Raw genomic sequence first — 21346 nt, 5'->3', positions numbered from 1 at the left:
AGCAGAAATTAATTTTAATGGCTGAAGTTCTGAAAAATTTCTACCAATTTTGGCAGCTGATTTTCACTTTCTTGACAGCAAAAGCGTTCATGAACTCAGAAGAGTGAAAGTGCACCTAGCTTACCAGGCTGTTGTCGCTGTTAATTTCTGGCAGTTAAAGCCAAATACACATTTTAATATCAGTAAAAACACCTGACAGTATCACTAATTAACATTACCATGCATGATCCACTGCTTTCCCCTGTTTAAGGCAAATCAAATTATATTTGATTTCTTGTATAAAGGTGAATACATTCTTTACTATCAAAATCTTGGGTTTTTACAAACATTACTGAATTTTTTAATTTAAACCTGATATTCAATAGAAATTATTTTTCATTTCATGAGGTACTAGTTGTCAAAAATTTCTAATGTTTTAGTATTAATTATTGACAATTTTGCAATCATGAATGTAGAGAATAAAATAAAAATTCATTCTCCAGCATTAATTATTTCTGAAACAACAATTACAACTTAAAATATATGCAATAGTCTGCAGAGAAATAGAAGAGCAGAGTTGGCAAAGCTAACAAGCAACTGAGCTTCCTTTTAAATAAGTTGATCAGAGAGAAATGAAACCAAACCCAGGGCCACTTCCAATTTAAGATCCACCAACGCACTGGATCTCAAGCTAGGAATGAGCACCATCACTATGAACAAGATTAGGCATTAACCAGTTTGGTGGCTTTCACGTGGTCTTTTCACCTTTTTAACAGATCATAAAGCCAAGGAAAAACAGACCTTGCTAAAAACAAAGTATGCATCATGAATGCAAACAGCTTCAAATTTGCTTTGGATATCAAATAATGAAAATATATAAAAATATATGTACTTCTATCAAAATGAGACTAGATTTAGTTAAGGTTTTGATGCACATCCATCCTCAAACTTCATTAAAAAATCTGGTATTTTAATTAGCTTCTGGAACACACAAGTTCCAGTAACCTGACATCAATTCCATAGTGAACCTAAAATAAAATTCAGGTTACACCAGTATGTTGTACAGCACTGAAATGATTTTGTTCATTTCCTCTGGACTCTGCACAGTTCTCCCCTGCATCTAATCCCATCAGAGCTTTTGATCTGTGATTAATCAGCAGTAACTAATTAGCTATAGTCACAAATTAAAGAAGAAAGGAGAGAAAGAACCACCATTAGGTCATTTCTTATTTGACTAGGTTTCTTTTCTCACTGTGGCTAGATCCCTTTACCGTAAAAAGACAGGATGGAAACTTTTAAAAGCCCATCCCATAAACAAGCTGTTGCCAGCTTCCTGGCCTTCACTAAGGACCTTCCTGTTCTTGGACATACAGTCAAAGAATTTGGAACAAGTTTTCAGTGCTTCTCACATTTCTGCTTCTCTTCAAAACGTGATCAGATCTCAAATGTATAATTCATCTCTCTTCCACCCTCCTTCCTGTCTCCCCTTGGGAACCACTCTTTCAGTGGCTTTCAGTTTACTGCTCTCTGCAGTGTCTGGGATTACTTTTTAAGGCCCAAAGCACCACAGACATGATAAAACACTTTATATCTATATACACATAGTTACATATAGTAATAACACAAATCAGTTGACACCGCTTCATTGAACCTCTGTGACAAAACACCAACTGACTTCCAGAGCTGGCTGCTGAGCTCCAGCTGCACACAGAGGTGCTACAGTGGTTTCTGCCTTAGCAGGCTCTGGTTTAGCTGTGTCAACTGCCATTCACCCTCTGCTGCCAGGGAACTTCATTTGAGAGGACTCTTATCAAGAAACACCCTTTTCTGGATTGCTTCGTAAAATGAAACGGTGCTTTGGAAAGGACCTTTAAGGGTCATCTCATCCAACATATCCTGCAGTGAGCAGGGACACCTTCAACTACATCAGGTTATTCAGAGTCCCCTTCAACCTGACCTTGAGTGTTTTCAGCCATGAGGCATCCACCACTTCTCTGGGCAACCTGGGCCAGTGTTTCACCACCCTCATTATAAAAGATGTCTTCCTTACATCTAGTATAAACCTACTCTCTTTTAGTTTAAAACCATTACTCCTCGTGCCATTACTACAGGCCCTGGTAAAAAGTCTCTCCATCTTTCCTGTAGGCCATTTTTAATTAATGCTAGAACACAGTAAGGTCTCCCCAGAGCCTTCTCTTCTCCAAAACAACCAGCTTCAACTCTGTCAGCCTTTCTTCATAGGAGAGGTGTTACAGCCCTCTGATATTTTCGTGGCTGTGTATTTCATCTGGACCTGCTCCAACAGGTCCATGTCTTCCTTGTGCCACTGGCCAGCATAGGATACAACTGACTTTCTGTGCTGCAAGCCTACATTGCTGCCTCATGTTCAATTTTTCATCCACCAGTGTCCCAAAGTCCTCCTCTGCCAGACTGCTTCCTTCCCTAAAGTGAATCAACTGCATCACTCAGCACTGATGCCTACAGATTTGGCAGCTCTATGTTCTAGCATCTCAAATTTAAAGGGACACAGTCAAATGCATCAGATGATACTTTTACACAGTGAAATTCTCAGATTAACTACACAGAAGTTTCTACTTTCACAGCTCATAAGCAAACAGAGCTGTTTAGGTAAGAAACACCTCCATTACCAGATCTGTTTGGTAGCAGTACCTCATCTGCAGCCAGTGGCACGGACAGTATAACAGCACTCTCCTCATGCACCAGCATGAACACATCTATCATGCACTGTTCTGGAGAGAGCAAGCATGCATGCTCTCCCTCAGGCTCTGCAAGAAGGTGCACACAGCCATAGCAAACCACAACCAAAGAGGCAACAAGCAGGCATGTGCATACAGAGGACAGGAAGGAGAAGTTGAAGGTGACTAGCTTCACTGCCTTTAATACTGCTCTGAATTTCACCAAATAGCCTTACAGCCTTTCAGTAAGGGAGTAGCAAAGAGTTTTTAGAACTCTCTTTTAAAAAGTGACAGTGTCCCTTTAAATATTTAATCTTTGATTTTTCAGAACTATTTTGATGCTAATTGCAACAGTGAGAAGCCATAGGTTTTCAAGAGTGGATTTCACAAAACAGATCCTTGGCAATATGATGCTGAAAAAATTAAATTAATAAGGTGCTCATTTCTAGCAGTTACCTGATTCCCCTTATTATGTAAGGTTTTCAAACAATGAAAATTACCTGTCCAGAATATCAGTGTCATGTTACATATCCTATGAAAACCATATTAAATATTGATTAGTGAAACAGTCAGTAGTAGACAAACCAGTCAGTCTTTCACATTTTTGAAACTTTGTAGTTAGAATACACTAGTGACAGGAGAGGGGAGTGAGGGAAAACATCAAGATATGTCAAGGTGAAGCACCAAAACCCAGTCAAACAAAGGAAAAACGCTTCCAAATGACCCACTATATATTGTTAGTCAGATTTAGTTATTCATAACCTTTTAGTGATACTAATGGATTCTGAAAAGAAGTATGGGGCTCAGATGAAGCTGAATTCACAAAAGCTTGAAATTCGTGATCAAAAGTAAAAAAAAAAAAAAAAACATACCTGAATAAAAGTACTTTCCAAGAAAACAAATGGAAGAGTGATTGTTTCATTACTAAACTATACCCATTAACTGTGGCAGTTCACAAGTACTGCACTGTTAAAACATGAGCTTCTGAGACTTACTGAGTTATTCCTCTCAATCCTTTTGGAAAATGCTACGTTGGCATAGTGTCCTTCACACAATCATCTGTCAAAGCCTCAGGAGAACCCTACCAAAGGAATTTCTGACAAAGTCGATCAGCAGAAGTAGAGGAGAAAGATGTCCTAGAAAACATCTAGTCCACAGGTGATTACTGCTTTCTAAAAGCAAAGATACTTGGCTATTTCAGTTGTGCTGGTTAATTAAACTCACAGCATATTTCACATTGTGTTAAAGTTCTGCCACCTACCTTTCTGTAACAGATGTTACCATGTATTCAGTCACAGGAAATATTTCATCAGAGTAGCAGTAAAGAACAGATGTGTAACCAATTACTATTTTATTCAGCTACAGCAGAGAAATGGCACCAAAGTAGACACCCTGGTCTTACAGGACTGCAGCACTCAACTAGTCAATCACTGCAGCAATCAACTAGTTCTATTGCCTCCTACTTCTACACTTGAACAGAGAAAAGCAGACTGCTAAAGGGAAAGAAATTCTGGGATATGCATGCTGCTGGGGCCAGGCAGAAAATTTGTTTTAAGAAGTATCAGAGTGCAGAGAGAATAGCTACAGTATTGCATTTCCTTTTTTGTTCATTCAGGACAACACTCAAGCCTGTAAAAGGGAAAGCATCAGGAAGTTTCAGCAACATCCCTTACGCAAGAACTCCCCGCTCCACTTTGTTTGGAGTTTAGCAGCAGTAATACTTATTCATTAAACTGTGTCAGAAGGAAAAAAAAATATTAATTATCATAACACCACAGAAGTATGTGCTCCTAAATCTCTCAGACAGGTCTCTTGTTTTCAAGCATGGTTTAGAACAAAATTTCAGTGTATACTGCCTAAGAAACAAAGGGCTATTTTACAACAGCAGTTATTGTTCTGTGCAGCATTAAAACCTTAAGATACAAAAATGTCAATTAACATGGAGGATGGGTCCACACAGCAGGGAAGGAAAGGGGAGAGAGAGGAGAATGATCATAAAGTTCATAATTACATGTAACTCAGTTTGACAGCATTACTCATGAGTTAGGGAGAATTAAGTATTAACATATGCCATTACAATCTTTATTAATATGCAAAGAAATAAAATTTAAAGGAGCAAAACTTTGATTTTGAGGTATGCAGTGAACTGTTTTTCTCAAGGATGCTGAACATTCAACTGCCATTAATTCAATGCCAGCACCAAGAATACAGCACACTTGAGAAAGATCAGACTAAACAGATTGCTTTGTAAGACTAGTTGTTCTGCTAAAAATAAATATTTAGGAAACAAACTATTCCAGATCCTCACAAATGATGCTAGAATCACTGATAAGTGTGCTCAAACCTTATGAAATCCACTCTAGCATTACAACATCGATTTTCCCCCTAAATTTAGTGCAGTATTCTTTCAAACAAATGGGATGTTCCCTGAAATGCAAAAAGGGGAAGCATCCGCCACTGAAAAGCTGACAACCTCCCTTTGACACAAAGCATATTAAAGAAGATGAACCAATGAATTTTAAGTACATTATACATCTGGAAATCAACAATAAGAGTTTTAAGGCACTAGTAGGCACCTACTCCAAGCAAGTTTTTAGCATCAACATCCAAGCCTGAGCCAGCCCAGTTCTGCTGCAAGCAAGCTTTGATCTTCCTAATTCAATTATGTCAGCAAATGCTGCAATCACACCAGAATGCAGTGCAGACCCAGTCTGCCAAACTAAAGCAAGAAATCAGATTCTCAATCATACAGACTTATCTTAACAAATATTAAACAACAGTAATTATCACACTTGGATGACTTTTCTTTAATTTAGAATATAGAAGATACCTGCCTGGGTCCAACAGATCAAGAGCTGTCAAGTGAAATTGCTGATGTCCTGAAAGCATGCAACTTTCCTTTGACATTTGTACCACCTATGAGTGTGCTCACTGCTTCAACCTGTTTAGATGGTACAGGGTACAATATAATCTTATATTTAACACTAGTCAGTTACTTACAAGTATATAGCATACTTGTTTTTATTAATCAGTATTGATTAGCTGACTTTACTGAAGAGTGTGACAGACAGCTTCTGGTCTTGCTGAATTATGTACTGCTGGCTAAATCCCAAAATATGTGAAATCCTAAAAGGAGGCTACTCTATTTCCTTAGCTGTTTCACAGACATTTTAGCTCCTGTTCCTGTATAGCAAATCCCTAATCGCCTAGAAGTGGTCTACATGCATGCATGCACAGGTATGCAAACACAAAACCTCAGGGTGAGGAATCCTAAGGAAGTTCAAGAGCAAATGCAGTTTAGCCAAGTATTTGTTTAAGGAAGCACTGCACCACATTAAGAGGCCAGAATCTTATTGTGCTAGTCTCTAAACAATGCTTAGGCACTTATTATCAATATACTGGATAAACTGCTATTATGCTTTCATGCAAGCAGAGTGACCTCTAATATCATTGCTCTTACTTTGGGAATATAGTACTTGCTTGCAAATCAGAATCTTTCTACTGGTTCAAACATCACCAAAAACATGTAACTGACACAAAATATATTTAGTAAGCTTTTCTGAAGCACCAATAACCTTTGTTCTTTAAGTATCCTCTGGTGTGGCCTTGTCAGACCATCTCAATTCCTGTGCATTCCTCAGTACTAACAGATTCTCCCCACAGAGGTTTGAAGCAGTGGCATCCAGAACTAATCATTCACAAGACAAGCTAGTAGCCTCAGCTCCAAGAGTTCATTCCATGGCACAAAATGATTCAAACTTCATGTTAAACATGTAACACAATGCCACTTAACTTCTTACTTGAGGCATGCTAGTTCTGGCCTGCAGTTTCTGAACATTGTAGAAGTCAGTTTTTCTTTAAAGACACTATCACCACAATCACAGAATTTCTCCCGTGCCTCTACCAATGCATTTCAGTCCATACAAGAGACTGCATCCTTTGAAAAAGTCCTAAACTGGAAAAAAAAAGATGGTGGAAGGGCATGTCTATGTTATAGAAACAGTCTCATCTTTGGAAGAGACTTTGATTTAACATGAAAAATTCAGTTTAGGGACAAATAGACAAATTTAAAAAAAAACAACCAGCCAAAGAAAAAATAAAATACAGTGGACTCTGCTTTAAATTCTAATGTCTGGTGTAGGTGTCTTTCCTTCAAATATTGCCCAAGTCCACAACACACAAAGCTACATTTAAAGTTGGATATCTTAGGGCTGACACACGCACACACAAGATCTTATCTGATATAAACCACTCATTAGAAAACATACTTGAGGATTCTTGAGGTTACCAACTCGCTTTCAAAAAGATCACCTAAGAAATGCCAACAGCAGGCTTGCTTGGAAAAACAGTTTGAGAAATTTGCTTAAGGAGAACAACACTGCAGTGATGTTGCAAAATGGGTGCCTGCACAATAGACATTTGTATAATTTCAAGGTGTACCAAATGACACTGAATCACTTTAAAGCTGCTCCACCAGTTCTTTAGGTACATCTCCCATGGATTACTGTTACAGAAGGCAATGCTTTCAAGTGCTGTAACAAAACAAACTTCGACAAGCTGGAAGATATAAAAGGAAGGATAGAAACACATAGAAGTTTCTCTTTCCTCACAAACACCAACATTGAACAACGGTTCAAGGCTTAACTTGAAAGTTTTCCTCGCCTTTGCGTAAGAATAATCTTATTGTTCTTTAATATCCTTTCAGAACTGGAAGCTAACATCTAGTCAACCTCTTAATACACTAAGCATATTAAGTCTTCCCTCAAATTTGCTTTCATGGTTTTTAGCTCACAGACAGAAACACTACAAATGGCTCTTTACAGAGGTAACTTTTACCCATCTCACAGACGGTTCCAAGTCACCCTCCCACTGCCGAAGGCCAGATCTATCCCATCCCTCCACAAATGGCATTTCCCATCCTCAAGCAGCTGTGCCCCACTTCAGGGAATTCAGGAATTTCATTTTTCCTTCATCTGTACGTGTGGTAGGTTCTGAACTCTATCTGTAAACTAATGAGGTGCTACACTTGGCTTGTCCTTCGACTATGCAGTAATACATAAATAAAGTTAGGGAGCAGAGCCTCCTGAGCAGACACCCTTGTTTTCACTGTCTGCAGACCTGCAGCCATCCCTACAGCCTCGGGCTGCAAGTGTTACAGAAAAATCTTTCAAAACCCCAAACCCACCACCCAGAGAAAGAGGCAGAAGGGCTTATTTTCAATTATTACGGGTTTCAAGAAAACGTGGAAATCATTTCGCAGGGAACGAAACAGGGATAGGGTGAGCTGGGAGGGGCTGCCGAGGCAGAAGCCCCGCTTTACGCCACGGGCCTGGCGAGGCAGCGGCACCGCGCAGTCAGCGCCCGTTGCTCTTCCCCGAGACCCCAGCCCCTGCTCTCCCGCCCCATGCCCCGGCCACAGCCTCAGCCCTTCCCCGCAGCTCCCTCCGCGCCGCGCTGCGCCCGCAGGCCCTCGGGGCAGCCCCTGCCTCCGGCTGGGGCGGGGGGGAACTCGGTGGGCAGGAAGATGGCGGAGGGTCCGCGCCCCGCTGAGGGGAGAGGGGCGAGGGAGCGCAGCGGTCCCCAGCACTCACCTGTCAGCCACAGCCAGGACGGCAGGCGGGAAGGGGCAGGGCCGGAGGCGGCAGGGGAAAGGAGGAGGAGGAGGAGGGCAGGTGGGGCAACGGTAGCAGTGACGAGCCGGTGCCGCGCTCCAGCAGGGACGCGCCTCTCTGGTGAGGAGCCCTCCCGGCGACATCCGGCGCCAGGCGGAAGCGGGGGCGCTATGGCGACCGGCTGGCGGTGGGCAGCCGCCGCTCGCCGCCAGCCGAGCCTCCTGCCTGCTGCCCGCTGCCCCGGGCGGCTTCTGCCCGGAGGTTCAGGAATGTTACATGAACGTGACACAGGCCGCCAGCTGGACGGCTCGTTTGGGGTGGGTGCCGTAAATCCTGGTAGACGGAGCCCACCGCAGAAGCCGAATGGCCAGGGCAGGCCCTGCCAGACCGCGAAGGACTGAGGCAAAGGGCAGCGCTGCCACCAGCCCACCCGCCCCTCGGGGGCTGGCTCTTGGCCCGGGCTCTCCTGACTGTAATTTCATGCTGAGTTGTGTTTCGTCCTCACTGTTGCCCGAGTGGACCACCGTGGGCTGCCAAGGCAGATGAAGCTTTCCTGAAACACCACTGGAATTCCTCACTTTTTAATATAGAATGGCTGTGAGATACCAAATCTGGACTTTTCCAACTGCATCTGCAAGGCGATAGGGCAGCAGCAGTGAATCAAAGCTAAGCACTACATTCTGCGAGCAGGCTGCTGGCTTTGAAGCTTACGACACATAATTGAAATGTGATTAATTCCTCTGCTGATTAACACTTGGAAGAAACCTTCACCTAAAATTCTTATTCATTATAGCAGGCTGTGAAAGTCAAAAGAGCCCTATGCCTAATTATTTTCTCTCTTCCTGCAGATTATCTGGCTGCCTCAGAAGAGGACTGTGAAAAGGCCAGGGGAACATGTGCCTCAGAGTGAGAGCTGAAAATATTACATTTTCTTTTCATGTACTTTGCAGCTACAAGTACGCCTGCTGCTCTCTTTTGTCTTCTTTTTCCTTTCTTCCTCCTTCTGTGCAGTCATGTCTTAATTGTAGCTGTATTAACACTGACAAAAGTAATGTGGTTTACCTTCTTAGAAGCATCTTTTTCATCACTGGATGTTGTTCTGCAAGACAACCAGCATAACTTGAAAACCTTAAGGGTCTTTTCCAACCTGAATCATACTATGATTCTCTAAGCTTAGCGTTTTTCCTTTTTTGAAGCCACCAAAACAAGAAAGGAATGGAACAAAACAAATAACGGTTTTAAGGAGAGGAAGAGGGAGGGGAAACAGGACTGGCAGAAGATGGACAAAAGATAGAACAGAGATGCGTGGGAGGAAGCCTGAACACAACCTAACCTGACCAAATGCCACTGTGTGATGCTTTGAATTCTCTTCACAGTCGATGCAGCTGCCATTCCCTCAGCCTTCTTAGCCAAGTCACAACTCCAGTCCTCAGCTATTCAATTCCTAACTAAATGGGTTTTTTTAAGCCTCATTATTCCTAACAAAGTTACTTAATCCTGATATAATTCTATTGTACTGCAATAGTTTTACCTGTAGGTACAAAGGAAAAAAGAAAGTCCAGAGAGAGAACAAAGATTCCCATTTGGGAAGACACTTAGCAGCCACCTTACCTTCAAGAGCAGCTCACGCTATAGCAACAAGAGGCAATACAGAAATGGCCATATTTTTCCTGGAAAAAATGCAAAATACTGCAATAAGGAAGGACAGGGACTTAAACAACTCTTTCCTTGAGAGAGGATGATTCTGGTATGAAAAGTGACAGTCCTTGTGTGGATGCATTTGCTTTCTCTTGAAAAAGAACAGCCAGTGTCCTGTTGTGAGTCCAGCCCTGTAGCTTTTTTCATTTTGTTATGGCACTGCAAGAGCAGAAGGCACTGTGCTGCACCTGTTTTTCACCAGCTACTTGTTTTTAAAGCAAGAGACAGCAGTACAGGAGCCTGGGGAATGGGGGCAGTACTAGTCAGCATCATAGTAACAGCTAAGGAGCTTTTTAAATAGTCATTACAGAAAACAGAGTGGCAACATTTAGGTTCTCCTGGACATCACCTTCCAAACCTGCTAATGGGCCCACATCTGGACTTGAGAAGACAAGATACAAGGCTTAGGAAACCAGCAACAGAACAGAATAACAGCTGAATTTCCCAAATTAAGATTTCCGAAACCTGTAAAAGTAGCAGGGAAAGACAGAACCACCTATCCAGAACTCAGACCAAAAGAAAGAAGAAAAAAAAACAGATCTAAGAGAGAAAAGGACTCGAGGGTTATTTGTTCCTTCAGATAGGAAATGTCCTAATACCTCTTCCTAAAACAGCTGTTTCCTGTATCATTAATCATCACCTTGTGCTGTATAAACACATTTGGAAGCTATCCATCATTGCACACTTTCTATTACACTTGAGGCAGCAAAACAAAATGCAAATAAAACATCCTACTTATATATTACATTGTTACTGCAAAGCTATCTGGCTTCTCTGAAGAGAGCTGAAGCAAACCCATTTTCCTGAAATAGGCCTTTTAAGAAAGAAGGGTCAGGTAAACAACAGCAGATTAGTCAGGACTGGGAGTTATTTTCCTCCCAATTCAGATAAAGCCCAGGCTGTTGTTTATTCTGCACATAAGCGGATCAGTTGGATAAATGTTGTCTGCAGAACTATTTCTCCAGGGCAGGAGGAGAATCCTAAGAGGGGTTCCTCAGAGAGACCAGGAACAAAGATAGGTCTGTATCTGAGAACAGAGACTTGGAGGTCTTAAACATTAGAACAAGTGAACAAGAAGCTTAAAAAAGAGACAGGTTGGATGTGAAGGGTGGGGAAAAAAATATTTTTCTTGGCAAGGCTGAAAAGTGAGCAGACATGTCTCAAGAGTCTGTGCATTCTCAGCTGGGGTCAAAGGCCAGGTTTGTTCAGTGTTGACTTCATCCTGTGCTTTACCATCATCTAGTTTAACTTGCTGGAGAACTAAGTTGATTTCCTCCACTTTGGTGCAGGTTGCATTTTCCTTTATCTTAGCAGACAGCAAAATCCTGACAGTGATTTGCAGGTAGTTGGATTTTCAGGTGAAATGACAGACTTCCCAGTGATGACAAGAAATGGATTTTACCTTGTTAGTGGAGTGTCTGCAACCAGTCAGCAGATATCAAAGGATGCACACATTTAAGTCTCTAAGGCAGATATATGTCACTGCAGGCATGCTTCTGTGCATTTGGGTGGAATCCAAGTGTGGAGCTTTTGCCCTTACAAAATGAGGATGGTTTCTTTTCAATACCTTCTCTTTGAAGGTACAGGGCAAGGCTGGAGGGGTGCGAGAGAAAAGATGATAGAGGTGACATAAAGCACCTGATCCTGAAATTGCCTTTGGTTAAAGACTTGGAAGGCCTCTCCCTTGTCTGTTGCGTGAAAAGGGTTTATTTTGTCTCTTTTGTCCTTTTTGGCTGCTTTTTTTTTTTAAATGATTCTGTTTGTGATGTATTAATGAATAACACAATATTCACATCAATATTACTGTCCATATATTGTGTTTGCTGTAGTTTGAGGGATGTGCAGCAAATGGCACATTCTCAGAGTCTTTTTTTTTTTTCCCCCTTCTTTTCTGATGCACTCTTCTGGTTTCAAGTGGCATCCACTCCTACCCTCCCTCTTCTTTCATCAAGCTCTGCACAGGGAAATCCCTGTAAGATACCCCCCTTGTAAGATATTAGCTGTCAGCTTAAATGTTTTGTTCTGCTAATGGTATCCTTAAATGACAGGCCATCTGGCCTGGCCACAGGAGCTACCAGATTAAAATGCTGGGATGGAGCTGAGAGGCAGTGATGCCTCCAAGACATGTGAAATATCATTTACAGGCCCTTTGTGGAATCTAACTATAAATCCAACCCCATGAACAGGCAATAAACCAGCAAGAGAGGTCCTGCTCAAGATGTACTCATCTATGGTGTGTGATGTTTTTGCAGAGGCTGATATAGAAGTTCCCTTTGAACTGGGTATCTGCATACCTAGAACCCTTGTATCTGAGCAGCTCACCTTCACATACTGCCTATACTTGATTCCTTGTCCAGAAACTGATTTTTTTCTGTGTCCCTGAGAGACTTAACTAGTTAGGTATTGGCAGATCTTTACTAACAGAGTAGCTGTTTTCTACAAACTGTAGCTGACCAGTGGACAGCATTCCCCAAGCTGTGATCTGTATGGCACACACTTAACCTCTTTAATTCAAAGGATGCCACTACAGAGCAGAGAAAAACATCCAAGTGTAACAGAAACTGCCAAAATGCCCTGGGACTCTATGGGCATTGATCAGAAATTCAATCCAGGAACTGCATTTGTAGGAGCTGGCACTGACAGCTGAGGGTACCGATGCCATTTATTCTGGAGAAAAGGTGGCTCAAGGGAGACCTTATCATTCTCCACAACTACCTGAAAGGAGGTCCTAGCAAGGTGGGTGTGACACTATTCTCCCATTTAACAGTGGTAAGACAAGAGGAAATGGCCTCAAGTAGTGCCAGGGGAGATCTACATTGGACATTAGGAAAAAGCTCTTCACCAAATGGGTTGTGAAGCCCTGGGAACAGGCTGCCCAGGCCAGTAATGGAGTCACCATCCCTCGACGTATTTAAAAGATGCACAGATGTGATGCTTAGTGATATGGCTTAGTGATGGACTTGGCAGTGCTGGGTTCATGATCCTGATGATCTTAATTCCAGCCAAAACGACTCAATGGTTCAGTGCAGTCCTTTGTTTTCCATGGATGGGTGAAAGACAAACAGCAGCGCTTAGAATAATACAATCAGTCAGGTTGGAAGAGATCTCCAAGACCATCCAGTCCAACCTACCACCCAGCCCTATCCAATCAACTACTCCATGGCACTAAGTGCCTCATCCAGTCTTTTCTTGAACATCTCCAGGGACGGCGACTCCACCACCCCCGTGGGCAGCCCATTCCAATGCGCAATCACTCTCTCTGTGAAGAACTACCTTCTAATACCCAGCCTATACCTCCCCTGGCACAACTTCAGACTGTGTCCCCTCGTTCTGCTGCTGGTTGCCTGGGAGAAATACTCAAAGCTCCCACGACACCAGCACCTTCCATCATTGCAAGTCCCAGGAACAACGCGATGCAACGCAGGGCGCTCTACAAGTGAAGCGCCGAAGGTTGCCAGGCCTTTACCGCACCGATCGCCGCCCAGCCTCGCCCCAGCATGGCGAATCTGTCCCTCTGCCCTGGCGCACCAGCATATCCCACAACCCTCGCTCGGTGACGGAAGGCGCCCCGAAATCTCGGCTCGCAACGAAACCCCAACTCCGCAGCCGGCCGGAAATAGCTGGGCCGGGCCGCCGCGTGACCCGGCTCCCCCGCTCCCATTGGCTGGCTCGCCGCTATCCCCTCTCTGTATTGGCCGGTGGTGGATGGTTGAGTCGCCGCCTCTCCGTGCTGTCACTGGTTGGTGCGTGCCCGGGGCAGCCCGCGGCGCAGTGGGGCGATCGGGCGATGCGGTGACGTCGGCGCTGCGGGCGCTGCCATTGGCGGCAGAGGCGTGACGGGCGATGTGGCGCGTGGTGCGCCGGGCCGTTAGTGCGGGCTGCCGAGGAGCCGCCGGCCCTCAGGGGCGTCGCCGTTGTGTGTGGGTCTACCACCAGCTGCTTGCCTCCGCCGCTGGCCAGTGCGAGGGGAAGGTCTGGGCCGAGAGGTGAGGAAGGCTGAAGGACGGGGCTGGCGAGAGCGAGGAGCAGCTGCTGCAGCAGCCGGCGGCAGGGAAGGGGGCTGCAGAGCGGTAGGGCAGCGGGCCGAGGGAGCGGGACGGGGCAGCGAAAGCAGAGTTTGAGGAGTGTTTGGGGAGCGCCTTGGGCAGCGTGTCCTTTCCGGGGAACCCTCGTTACTTAGCTCTTGCTGACGGGAGGAAAAACCACTGGCGCACACGGTGCCTGTCATTGTGAGGCTGACCCGGCGGCAGTGTGCAGGGCACGCAGACAGTGTGGGGTAGAGCAGGTTGATGTTCGCAACTGCATTTCACACACTATTAGCCCACCGGACTCGTACACTTGGCACAGCTGTCCTGCAGCAGCTGCTGTGTGGGTTGTCAAACAACAACAATACGCTCAGCTGAGCACCTACACCTTAGATAGCGGCGCTTGGCATTGCGGGGAGGAAGCTTCAGAAATTGAAAAGCATGTAAAAGCCCCCAAATAGGATTGGGGCACCATTTACACCGTGCTGGAAAACTGACCCATTTGGTTATTTCTCATGCTCTGCCCATTTGTTGGGTCTGGCTGAGATGAGTTAGTTCTTCCCATAGCACAAAATCATAGAATTCTCAGGGTTGGAAGGGACCTCTAGGATCGTCTAGTTCCAACCCCCCTGCCGTGGACAGGGACACTTCACACTAGAGCAGGTTGCTCAGAGCCACATCCAGCCTGGCCTTAAAAACCTCTGGGGATGAGGCTTCCACCACCTCCCTGTGCAACCTGTTCCAGTGTCTCACCACCCTCATGGTGAAGAATCTCTTCCTAACATCCTATCTGAATCTACCCATTTTATTTTTGTTCCATTCCCGCTAGCATTTTTCATAGTGCTGTGTAGTGCCCAGAATCTTACAGGTTTTGTTATTACCAGATGACTCTTCACTGTGTTTTTCAGTAGAACTTTTGCTACCATCACGATGCCTGAAGTCAACACAGATCACCTGGATGAACAGCAGGTGCAGCTCTTGGCAGAGATGTGCATCCTTATTGATGAAAATGACAACAAGATTGGAGCAGATACCAAGAAAAACTGTCACCTGAATGAAAACATTGATAAAGGTACAGCTTGCTTGCCTCCTAGTTGAACTATTAAGTTGATTGAGGCTTTAATTTAATCATGACTTTATTCGGAAAATACTTACTTCCTGAAATTTCATACCATTTTTAATGAGTTTTTGATTCCTCTCTTTTTGATAGTAAATTTCTGGATGCTGAGCCCTCCTTGGAAGCTTGCTCAATTATGCACCTTCAGAGTGGTGAACTGGCTGAGTTGACTAGAACTCCTCTGTTGCATTGTTGTTATTGGCATTTTCCTAATGGCTTAATGTTTTGTATTGGTGACATCTGTCATCTTAAATAAGATGACAGAAACCTAAATAATAACTCTGAGTTTTTTATCAAATCCTTGGGTTTTAATCTGTATAAATTTTAAATGTAAGTTATCTAAAAACTGAGGGCATTCTAAGTTCTTAGACTGTGTCTTGGTATGTTTTTCTTCCTCCTAAGTAGCTCTGTTTCTTTTGTTTTCAGGTTTACTGCACCGAGCTTTCAGCGTTTTCCTGTTTAATACAGAAAATAAATTGTTGCTGCAGCAGAGGTCAAATGCAAAAATTACCTTTCCAGGTCAGTACTGACATGCATTGTATCCATCAAAATGTTTCTTTAAATCAATGTTTTTAAATACTGCACTCTAATTTGCAGTGTAACTCATTCTGAGATTTTTAGGATGTACTTCTTTGGAGGAGACACATTGAAGAGTTTGAGATGTTATGGTGGTTTTAATGTGGGTGAAGTAAGGTAATGGCACTAGCAGCTTGTTGCCAGCCATCATCTTGAGAAATGAGCTTCCCTGACATGTTTCATCCTGTGTGCTGTTCACCTCCTCTGCTGCAAGATGTAGTTGCAGGAGTTGAAGCAATTGCTCTGGTAGCTGGAGAGTGCCTTGGCTCCACTAGTAAAGACATGCAGCTGATGTGTAGCAGAGCCCTGCTGCTCAGCAGCTGTGCTGTGTTTCAGCGAGCTCTGCAGACCTTTTTCTGTGGCTGTCTCAACTTCCTTAACTATAGAAGAAATGAGACTGTGGACAGACTCTGTAGTGCATGAGTTTTGAAGACTCTTTAACTACTGCTATCAAATGCAAACGGAGAGGCATAAAAATACGTTGAATGAAAGAAATGTGGCTTATATCAGACGTTTGGGAGGAAGCATAAATCTGTTTCAGAATTTCAGGTGGAAAACCACTTCAGACGTTCCTAGTCCTCTTTAACTTGGGCAAGAAAGACCTTTTTTTCCTTCCAAGGGAATCCTTAGGCTTTGCTTTGCTGTTTTTTTTTTTTTTTTTCTCCTTGACCAGTACCTAACAAAATTCTCAAGTGTAGTTTGTGGGTAATGTGACTCTGGTTTACATGCTTTTGACATGGACTCTTACAGATAAAAGTTGGTCAAAGAGAGTTATTCTGCATTACTAATAAGTGATTTGCAATATACACGAAGCAGAGTGGATAGAGGGTCTGTTATTTAAACATAACCAAAAACTCTTCATTTACTTCTACTTTTTGTCGACTGGCCTTGAAGCTCTGGGAGGCTTTTCAGTATTCTGTTGCATATAAACTGCCCTAAATAATTTTAATTGGTTCTTTCCAAACTGCTTCTCTAAGTAGATGCTTTCTTGGGCATGAGCATGCATAGGTTTGTGTGTTGAAACACTGATGTGCCAAGCAGTACTTGGTACAGGCAAATCTTGGTGCAAAATATGGAAAGAAAAGCAGAGGTGAAAATACCCTTCCTCTCTTCTCTACAAAAGAGAAACAAGGCTGTGTTCATTAACTGTCCTGTGTCTCTGGATTGATTTCCAGGGTTGTGGGGTTTTTGGTTTGTCTTTTTTTTTTTTTTTTTTTTTGCAGTACTTCTTACACATCAAAAATGTACTGATACAAACTTCTTGCAGATTGTTTTACCAACACTTGTTGCAGTCATCCTCTAAGCCATCCACTAGAACTGGAAGAAAACAATGCCATGGGTGTTCGGAGAGCAGCGCAGAGGCGACTGAAAGCAGAGTTAGGAATTCCTGTGGAGCAGGTAAAGGAAGGAGGGAGAGAGGAATTCTTGCCAATGTTTGCTGGTTTATAGACTGACAGCGTCTGACAGGCTGTGTCAGGATGAAATCTGAAGAGCTGTAGGGAACTTAGTGAATTTGAGACTCCTCCATCTAGATTGCAGAGCCTCAGAAGCTAATGGTGCTGAGTGGTATTTTGGAGTTTGGTGCACTGCCCAAGAGTAAATCATTGTAATGAAGGGTTACTGCTTTAGGGCTGCCTGGGCTGTCCTGCTTGCCTAGGCTGCTGTAGTTCCTCCAGGCTGCAGGCAGGGCACTGTGTGCTGGCTGTAGAACTGGTAGTCCTGGAGGGCATCACTGAGCTTCTGGCACCATTCATCTACAAGTCCCTCTGCAGTCCCAAGTTTCCTCTAGGGCTGGTTGGGCACAGAGTGTTGCTCCCAGAGCTTCTAGTAGCAGTCTGGGAGAGCACAGAAAACCTCCTTGAAGGAAGCTCACAGCCAAAATCTTTTCCTGCATTTTGTAACTAATGACATTTGTGTCACGGACCCAGGAGAGGCAGCCTGCCACTGCTTAGGTTGTCCCCAGAATTAATTACCTGGTCTGCAGCTTGCGTGCATCCCTGGTAGATGAGGGTTTTGTGTGGTCTGTCAGCACCAGTTCTGGCCTTGACTCTAAGCAGCTGTCAGGTCTTCTCCTTGGCAGGTAAGGGCTATGTTGATCAGCTGCAATGAGTGTGCCTCAAGGTCTGGGAAACATCCTTTAAAACTTTCTGTGGAGAAGAAATCCACTCAAGAGTATCCCAGAGAGTGAGCCTGACTAGAGAAACTGTGCAGCTGCTGTCAGCAGACTGCAAGTTACTTATTGTTCATAGTAATTGCCTGTGAGGCAGTACAGGTGTACACAGCAGGTGTACACTGGGGGAATGCTCTCAAGGAAAAGGCTGAGAGCTGTCAATTCTGCTGTGGTGCCCAGCAGGGCAGTTGTGCTGACAAGTGTCTTGGTTGTAGGTACCTCCAGAAGACATCTCCTATTTGACACGAATTCACTACAAGGCCAAGTCTGATGGGATCTGGGGTGAACACGAGATAGACTACATCTTATTTGTACAGAAGGATGTGACGCTGAACCCTGACCCCAACGAGATCCAAAGCTACTGCTACGTGACCCAGAAGGAACTGAAGCAGCTCTTGGACAAAGCCTCCAAGAATGAAGTGAAGATTACCCCGTGGTTTAAGCTAATTGCAGAGACCTTTCTTTTTAAGTGGTGGGATAACTTGGCTAACCTGAACAAATTTGTTGACCATGAGAAAATACACAGGCTGTAAACAGCTGGGGGCAGGGCTGGTGCTGCTGTGCTGTCTCCTTAACACTATGGTAACTGGTGACCCAAGGCACAAAACTGGTCCTCCTGGAGCATGTTTAACAACTTTGTACAGAGATGGTTGTGGCTGATGGTTTTCTTTCCTCCCTTCTGCTCCTCTTCCCCTCAGCCCTGTTCCTCTTGGGTGAGTTAAGCTTAATCTCATGTAAAATGGGTAACAGTAACATGGTTCCTCTTCTCCATTACCTGGTGTGATACAGAAGATGTCATCCCATGTGTGCCCAGTTTGCTGTTCCTTCCTCACCTAACTACAGGTGCTGGCAAGGGAGGTGGGGCACCTCCTGCCCAGCTCATCTGATTGTGCTGATCCCAGCTGTATGTGACTGCACCTTCTGACAAGTGGTGACATGGATTTGAGCGCTGCATGGATGCCAAGGCTAGTTGCCTGAAGAGAAAACCCCAACAATTAATTTAGAGTAATCAGGATGATTTTAATTGCAGAAACCAAATCTCTTCTCCTTGCTGTACGCTTTATCTGAACACACAAAAGCTTAAGTAATGGGGTTGTTTGTATGGGCCAAGGCTGGATTGGAAGTGCTGCAGTGTCACAGCTTTAGATGATAAATGCTGCAGGGGTTGTTTGGGTTATTGCCACCACCCTTCTCTGGTTAGTTCATGACCAAGTACTGCCCATCTCTGCATGGAAAATGATGGTTAATGATACCAAATGCCAGTGGTACCTCAGACCTAGGCAGTAGCCTGGCTCTAATGGTTCTGCTCTAGCTGCTGGAAAACACAGGCAGCTTGGTTGAAGCTTGTTTCATCCACTGTAAGAGTCTTTCCAAAATCCTGGACAACTCAAACCCCTTGAACTCCAAGACTGAAGGCTCACAGTTCATGGGCTTACATCAGCTCTTAATTTCAGTTAGTCAGAAGTGGCAGAGGGCAAGAGCTAATGCTTTTTGATCCTGCAGTCAGTTGCTAGTAACAAGTCAGAAGGAAGGCTTCTTAAAACAAATGATAGTGAAGGGTCTCAATTTGGATTAAAGATTTTTTTTTTATCTGGATTAAAGATTTTTTTTTTTTTTATCACTGCCCACAAAAGCTTGTCTTCTGTTAGCAGACTACTCACCTTAAGATTTCTTACTTTCTCCCAGAAGTGTCTTGCTGAAATAGGATGTTTTTCATACCACTACTCCTTGTGTGTAATCCCTGTGTTAAACTACTCTGGATGTGCTCTGAAGGTTAACTAATTTTTCCAGTGGTTAGCATGCTTCTCATCCCAGCATTGAGTGGCAGATGCTGTGAAGCTCCTGTGTGCCAGCAGCTCTAGTGCTTCAGCACTTTAAGATTTTGGAGCCAAGTTTGTTGTACGTTGAGCTGAAGCAGCAGTGGGTGAAGGAATTGTGATGCAGTGTAACAGCTCTCCTCAGTTCAACACAAGCAGCCATCTATTAGAGCACTTGGCAAATACCTGGAATACTTCCTAAATAAAGGATTACCTTAACGATAAGACCATGATTAAAATACCTAACCTAAAAGCTGAGACTTGATTTCTTTCCAGACTTTGAGCCATTTGGAGAAGGGTCTGACATCGCTGCACTATAAACACCACCAGGGCTGTGGAAGGCCCCTGGAGCTGTACCAGGGATGCAGCAGGGCAGGCGTTCATTTTAGCAGAGGTCTGGGTTTGTAGGGCAGCCAGCTGGGAGCAGGAGCTGACACAGCAGATTCTGGTGTCAAAACACAGGAGCTGAAAGCAAAGTTTAGCTGAACAGTTCCCCAGAAAGCTCTGATATTGAAGGGGTTTTGTCACTGAACTTCGCTGCATTCCTGTCAGGTTTTTAACATGAACTTTATTCTGTGGAGCAGATGAAGGGAACAGGGATTTACAGTGCTCCAACATGCTAAAGCTGCCATCTGAACACTTCTGAAATGCACTGTGCTGTTGTATTAAATAATTTTAAAGTAATACGTTAAGGATTCTTCCCCCTTCTTGGTTCTTTTGGTTGTTTTTAATCCACTTTTCATTAGATTCAGGTTTAGGCTTCCAAACTGCACGTGAAGTGTATTGTTTGGGCAGCATATTTATAATGCATCATCTTACTAACCTCTAGGCAAGCTCTTGATCAACTATGGGGACAAAAAGCCACTATCTCACCTTTGACAATATGTTTTGCCTCAACTAGATAATGTCTATCAGCTTCTGAAAATGTCTTCCCAAGCAGGGGATGACAGTAGAATAACTGCCATGTACTCAGGATAAAATTTCAGTCTGATCCTCATTTTCTGCGTATCTGGAAGACTTGAACACTGCAAGTTTTAAGCTGCACCCTTCTCTGCCTGTGCTGCTTTGGGTCCATACCAAAGCTGCAATCCCTCCTGCTGCTTCAGTCACCATTTAGCTGATTCAAGCAGCAGCATTTCTCCCTCTCATTCCAGACTAGCTCAGTGCATGAGCACCATGTGCAGTACCTGCCAGGTTCCTTGTTACTTCCCCATCAATCTCAGCTTCCACCTGCAACATGAACTCATCCCTCACTGTACATCAGAGCTAACTTGAACCCAGCAGCCCAAGCCTCACTGCTGCAGTACCTTACAAAGCTGTACATCTCTAATTCTGAGAGTAGCTTCATTACAAACACTTCACATTTCTACATGTAACCTAATTTTAAGTCTAGCTTTACACAGCACTTTAAATGCGTCTACAGGAAAGTCAGGAGTAGGAAAATGGAACAAAATATTTTTGTCTATTTAGCAACAGTCTCCACCACTGGTATTGACAAACCTCTCCAGGTACTACAACTGCAAGATGAGGACTCAGAACTTTCCCTCTCTGAGCTACAAGTATCTTCTTCAGCACTAACACAAACCACACACTTTTTAAACACTATTACTAAAAAGGAAGACAGGACCAGAAATCAGTTTAATAAACTGAGTTTTA

The 21346-nt window shown here is 43.8% G+C and overlaps 1 protein-coding gene across 1 annotated transcript; it reads left to right on the top strand.

The window, feature by feature from the left end:
• Positions 1-14934: 14934 nt before the first annotated feature.
• On the top strand, positions 14935-18406 carry IDI1 (isopentenyl-diphosphate delta isomerase 1). The gene is made up of 4 exons (XM_054390127.1): positions 14935-15082; positions 15554-15646; positions 16971-17101; positions 18089-18406. The coding sequence occupies exons 1-4, from the start codon at positions 14941-14943 to the stop codon at positions 18404-18406; spliced, it is 684 nt and encodes a 227-aa protein (XP_054246102.1). The 5' UTR covers positions 14935-14940.
• The last annotated feature ends 2940 nt before the right edge of the window (positions 18407-21346 follow it).

The sequence above is a fragment of the Indicator indicator genome, chromosome 20 (assembly GCF_027791375.1).
Source record: "Indicator indicator isolate 239-I01 chromosome 20, UM_Iind_1.1, whole genome shotgun sequence".
Classification (NCBI taxonomy): Eukaryota; Metazoa; Chordata; class Aves; order Piciformes; family Indicatoridae; genus Indicator; species Indicator indicator.
The sequence above is the reverse complement of the archived record's forward strand: the minus strand, read 5'-3'. Positions and strand labels throughout refer to the sequence as shown.

What these genes read in the sequence shown, in the direction of transcription:
- IDI1 (XM_054390127.1), top strand. Translation starts at nt 14,941, where the DNA reads ATGCCTGAAGTCAACACAGATCACCTGGATGAACAGCAGGTGCAGCTC. An exon ending in TGCAAAAATTACCTTTCCAG is followed by an intron (nt 15,647 to 16,970) that starts GTCAGTACTGAC and finishes AACTTCTTGCAG; the next exon opens with ATTGTTTTACCAACACTTGT. An exon ending in TAGGAATTCCTGTGGAGCAG is followed by an intron (nt 17,102 to 18,088) that starts GTAAAGGAAGGA and finishes TCTTGGTTGTAG; the next exon opens with GTACCTCCAGAAGACATCTC.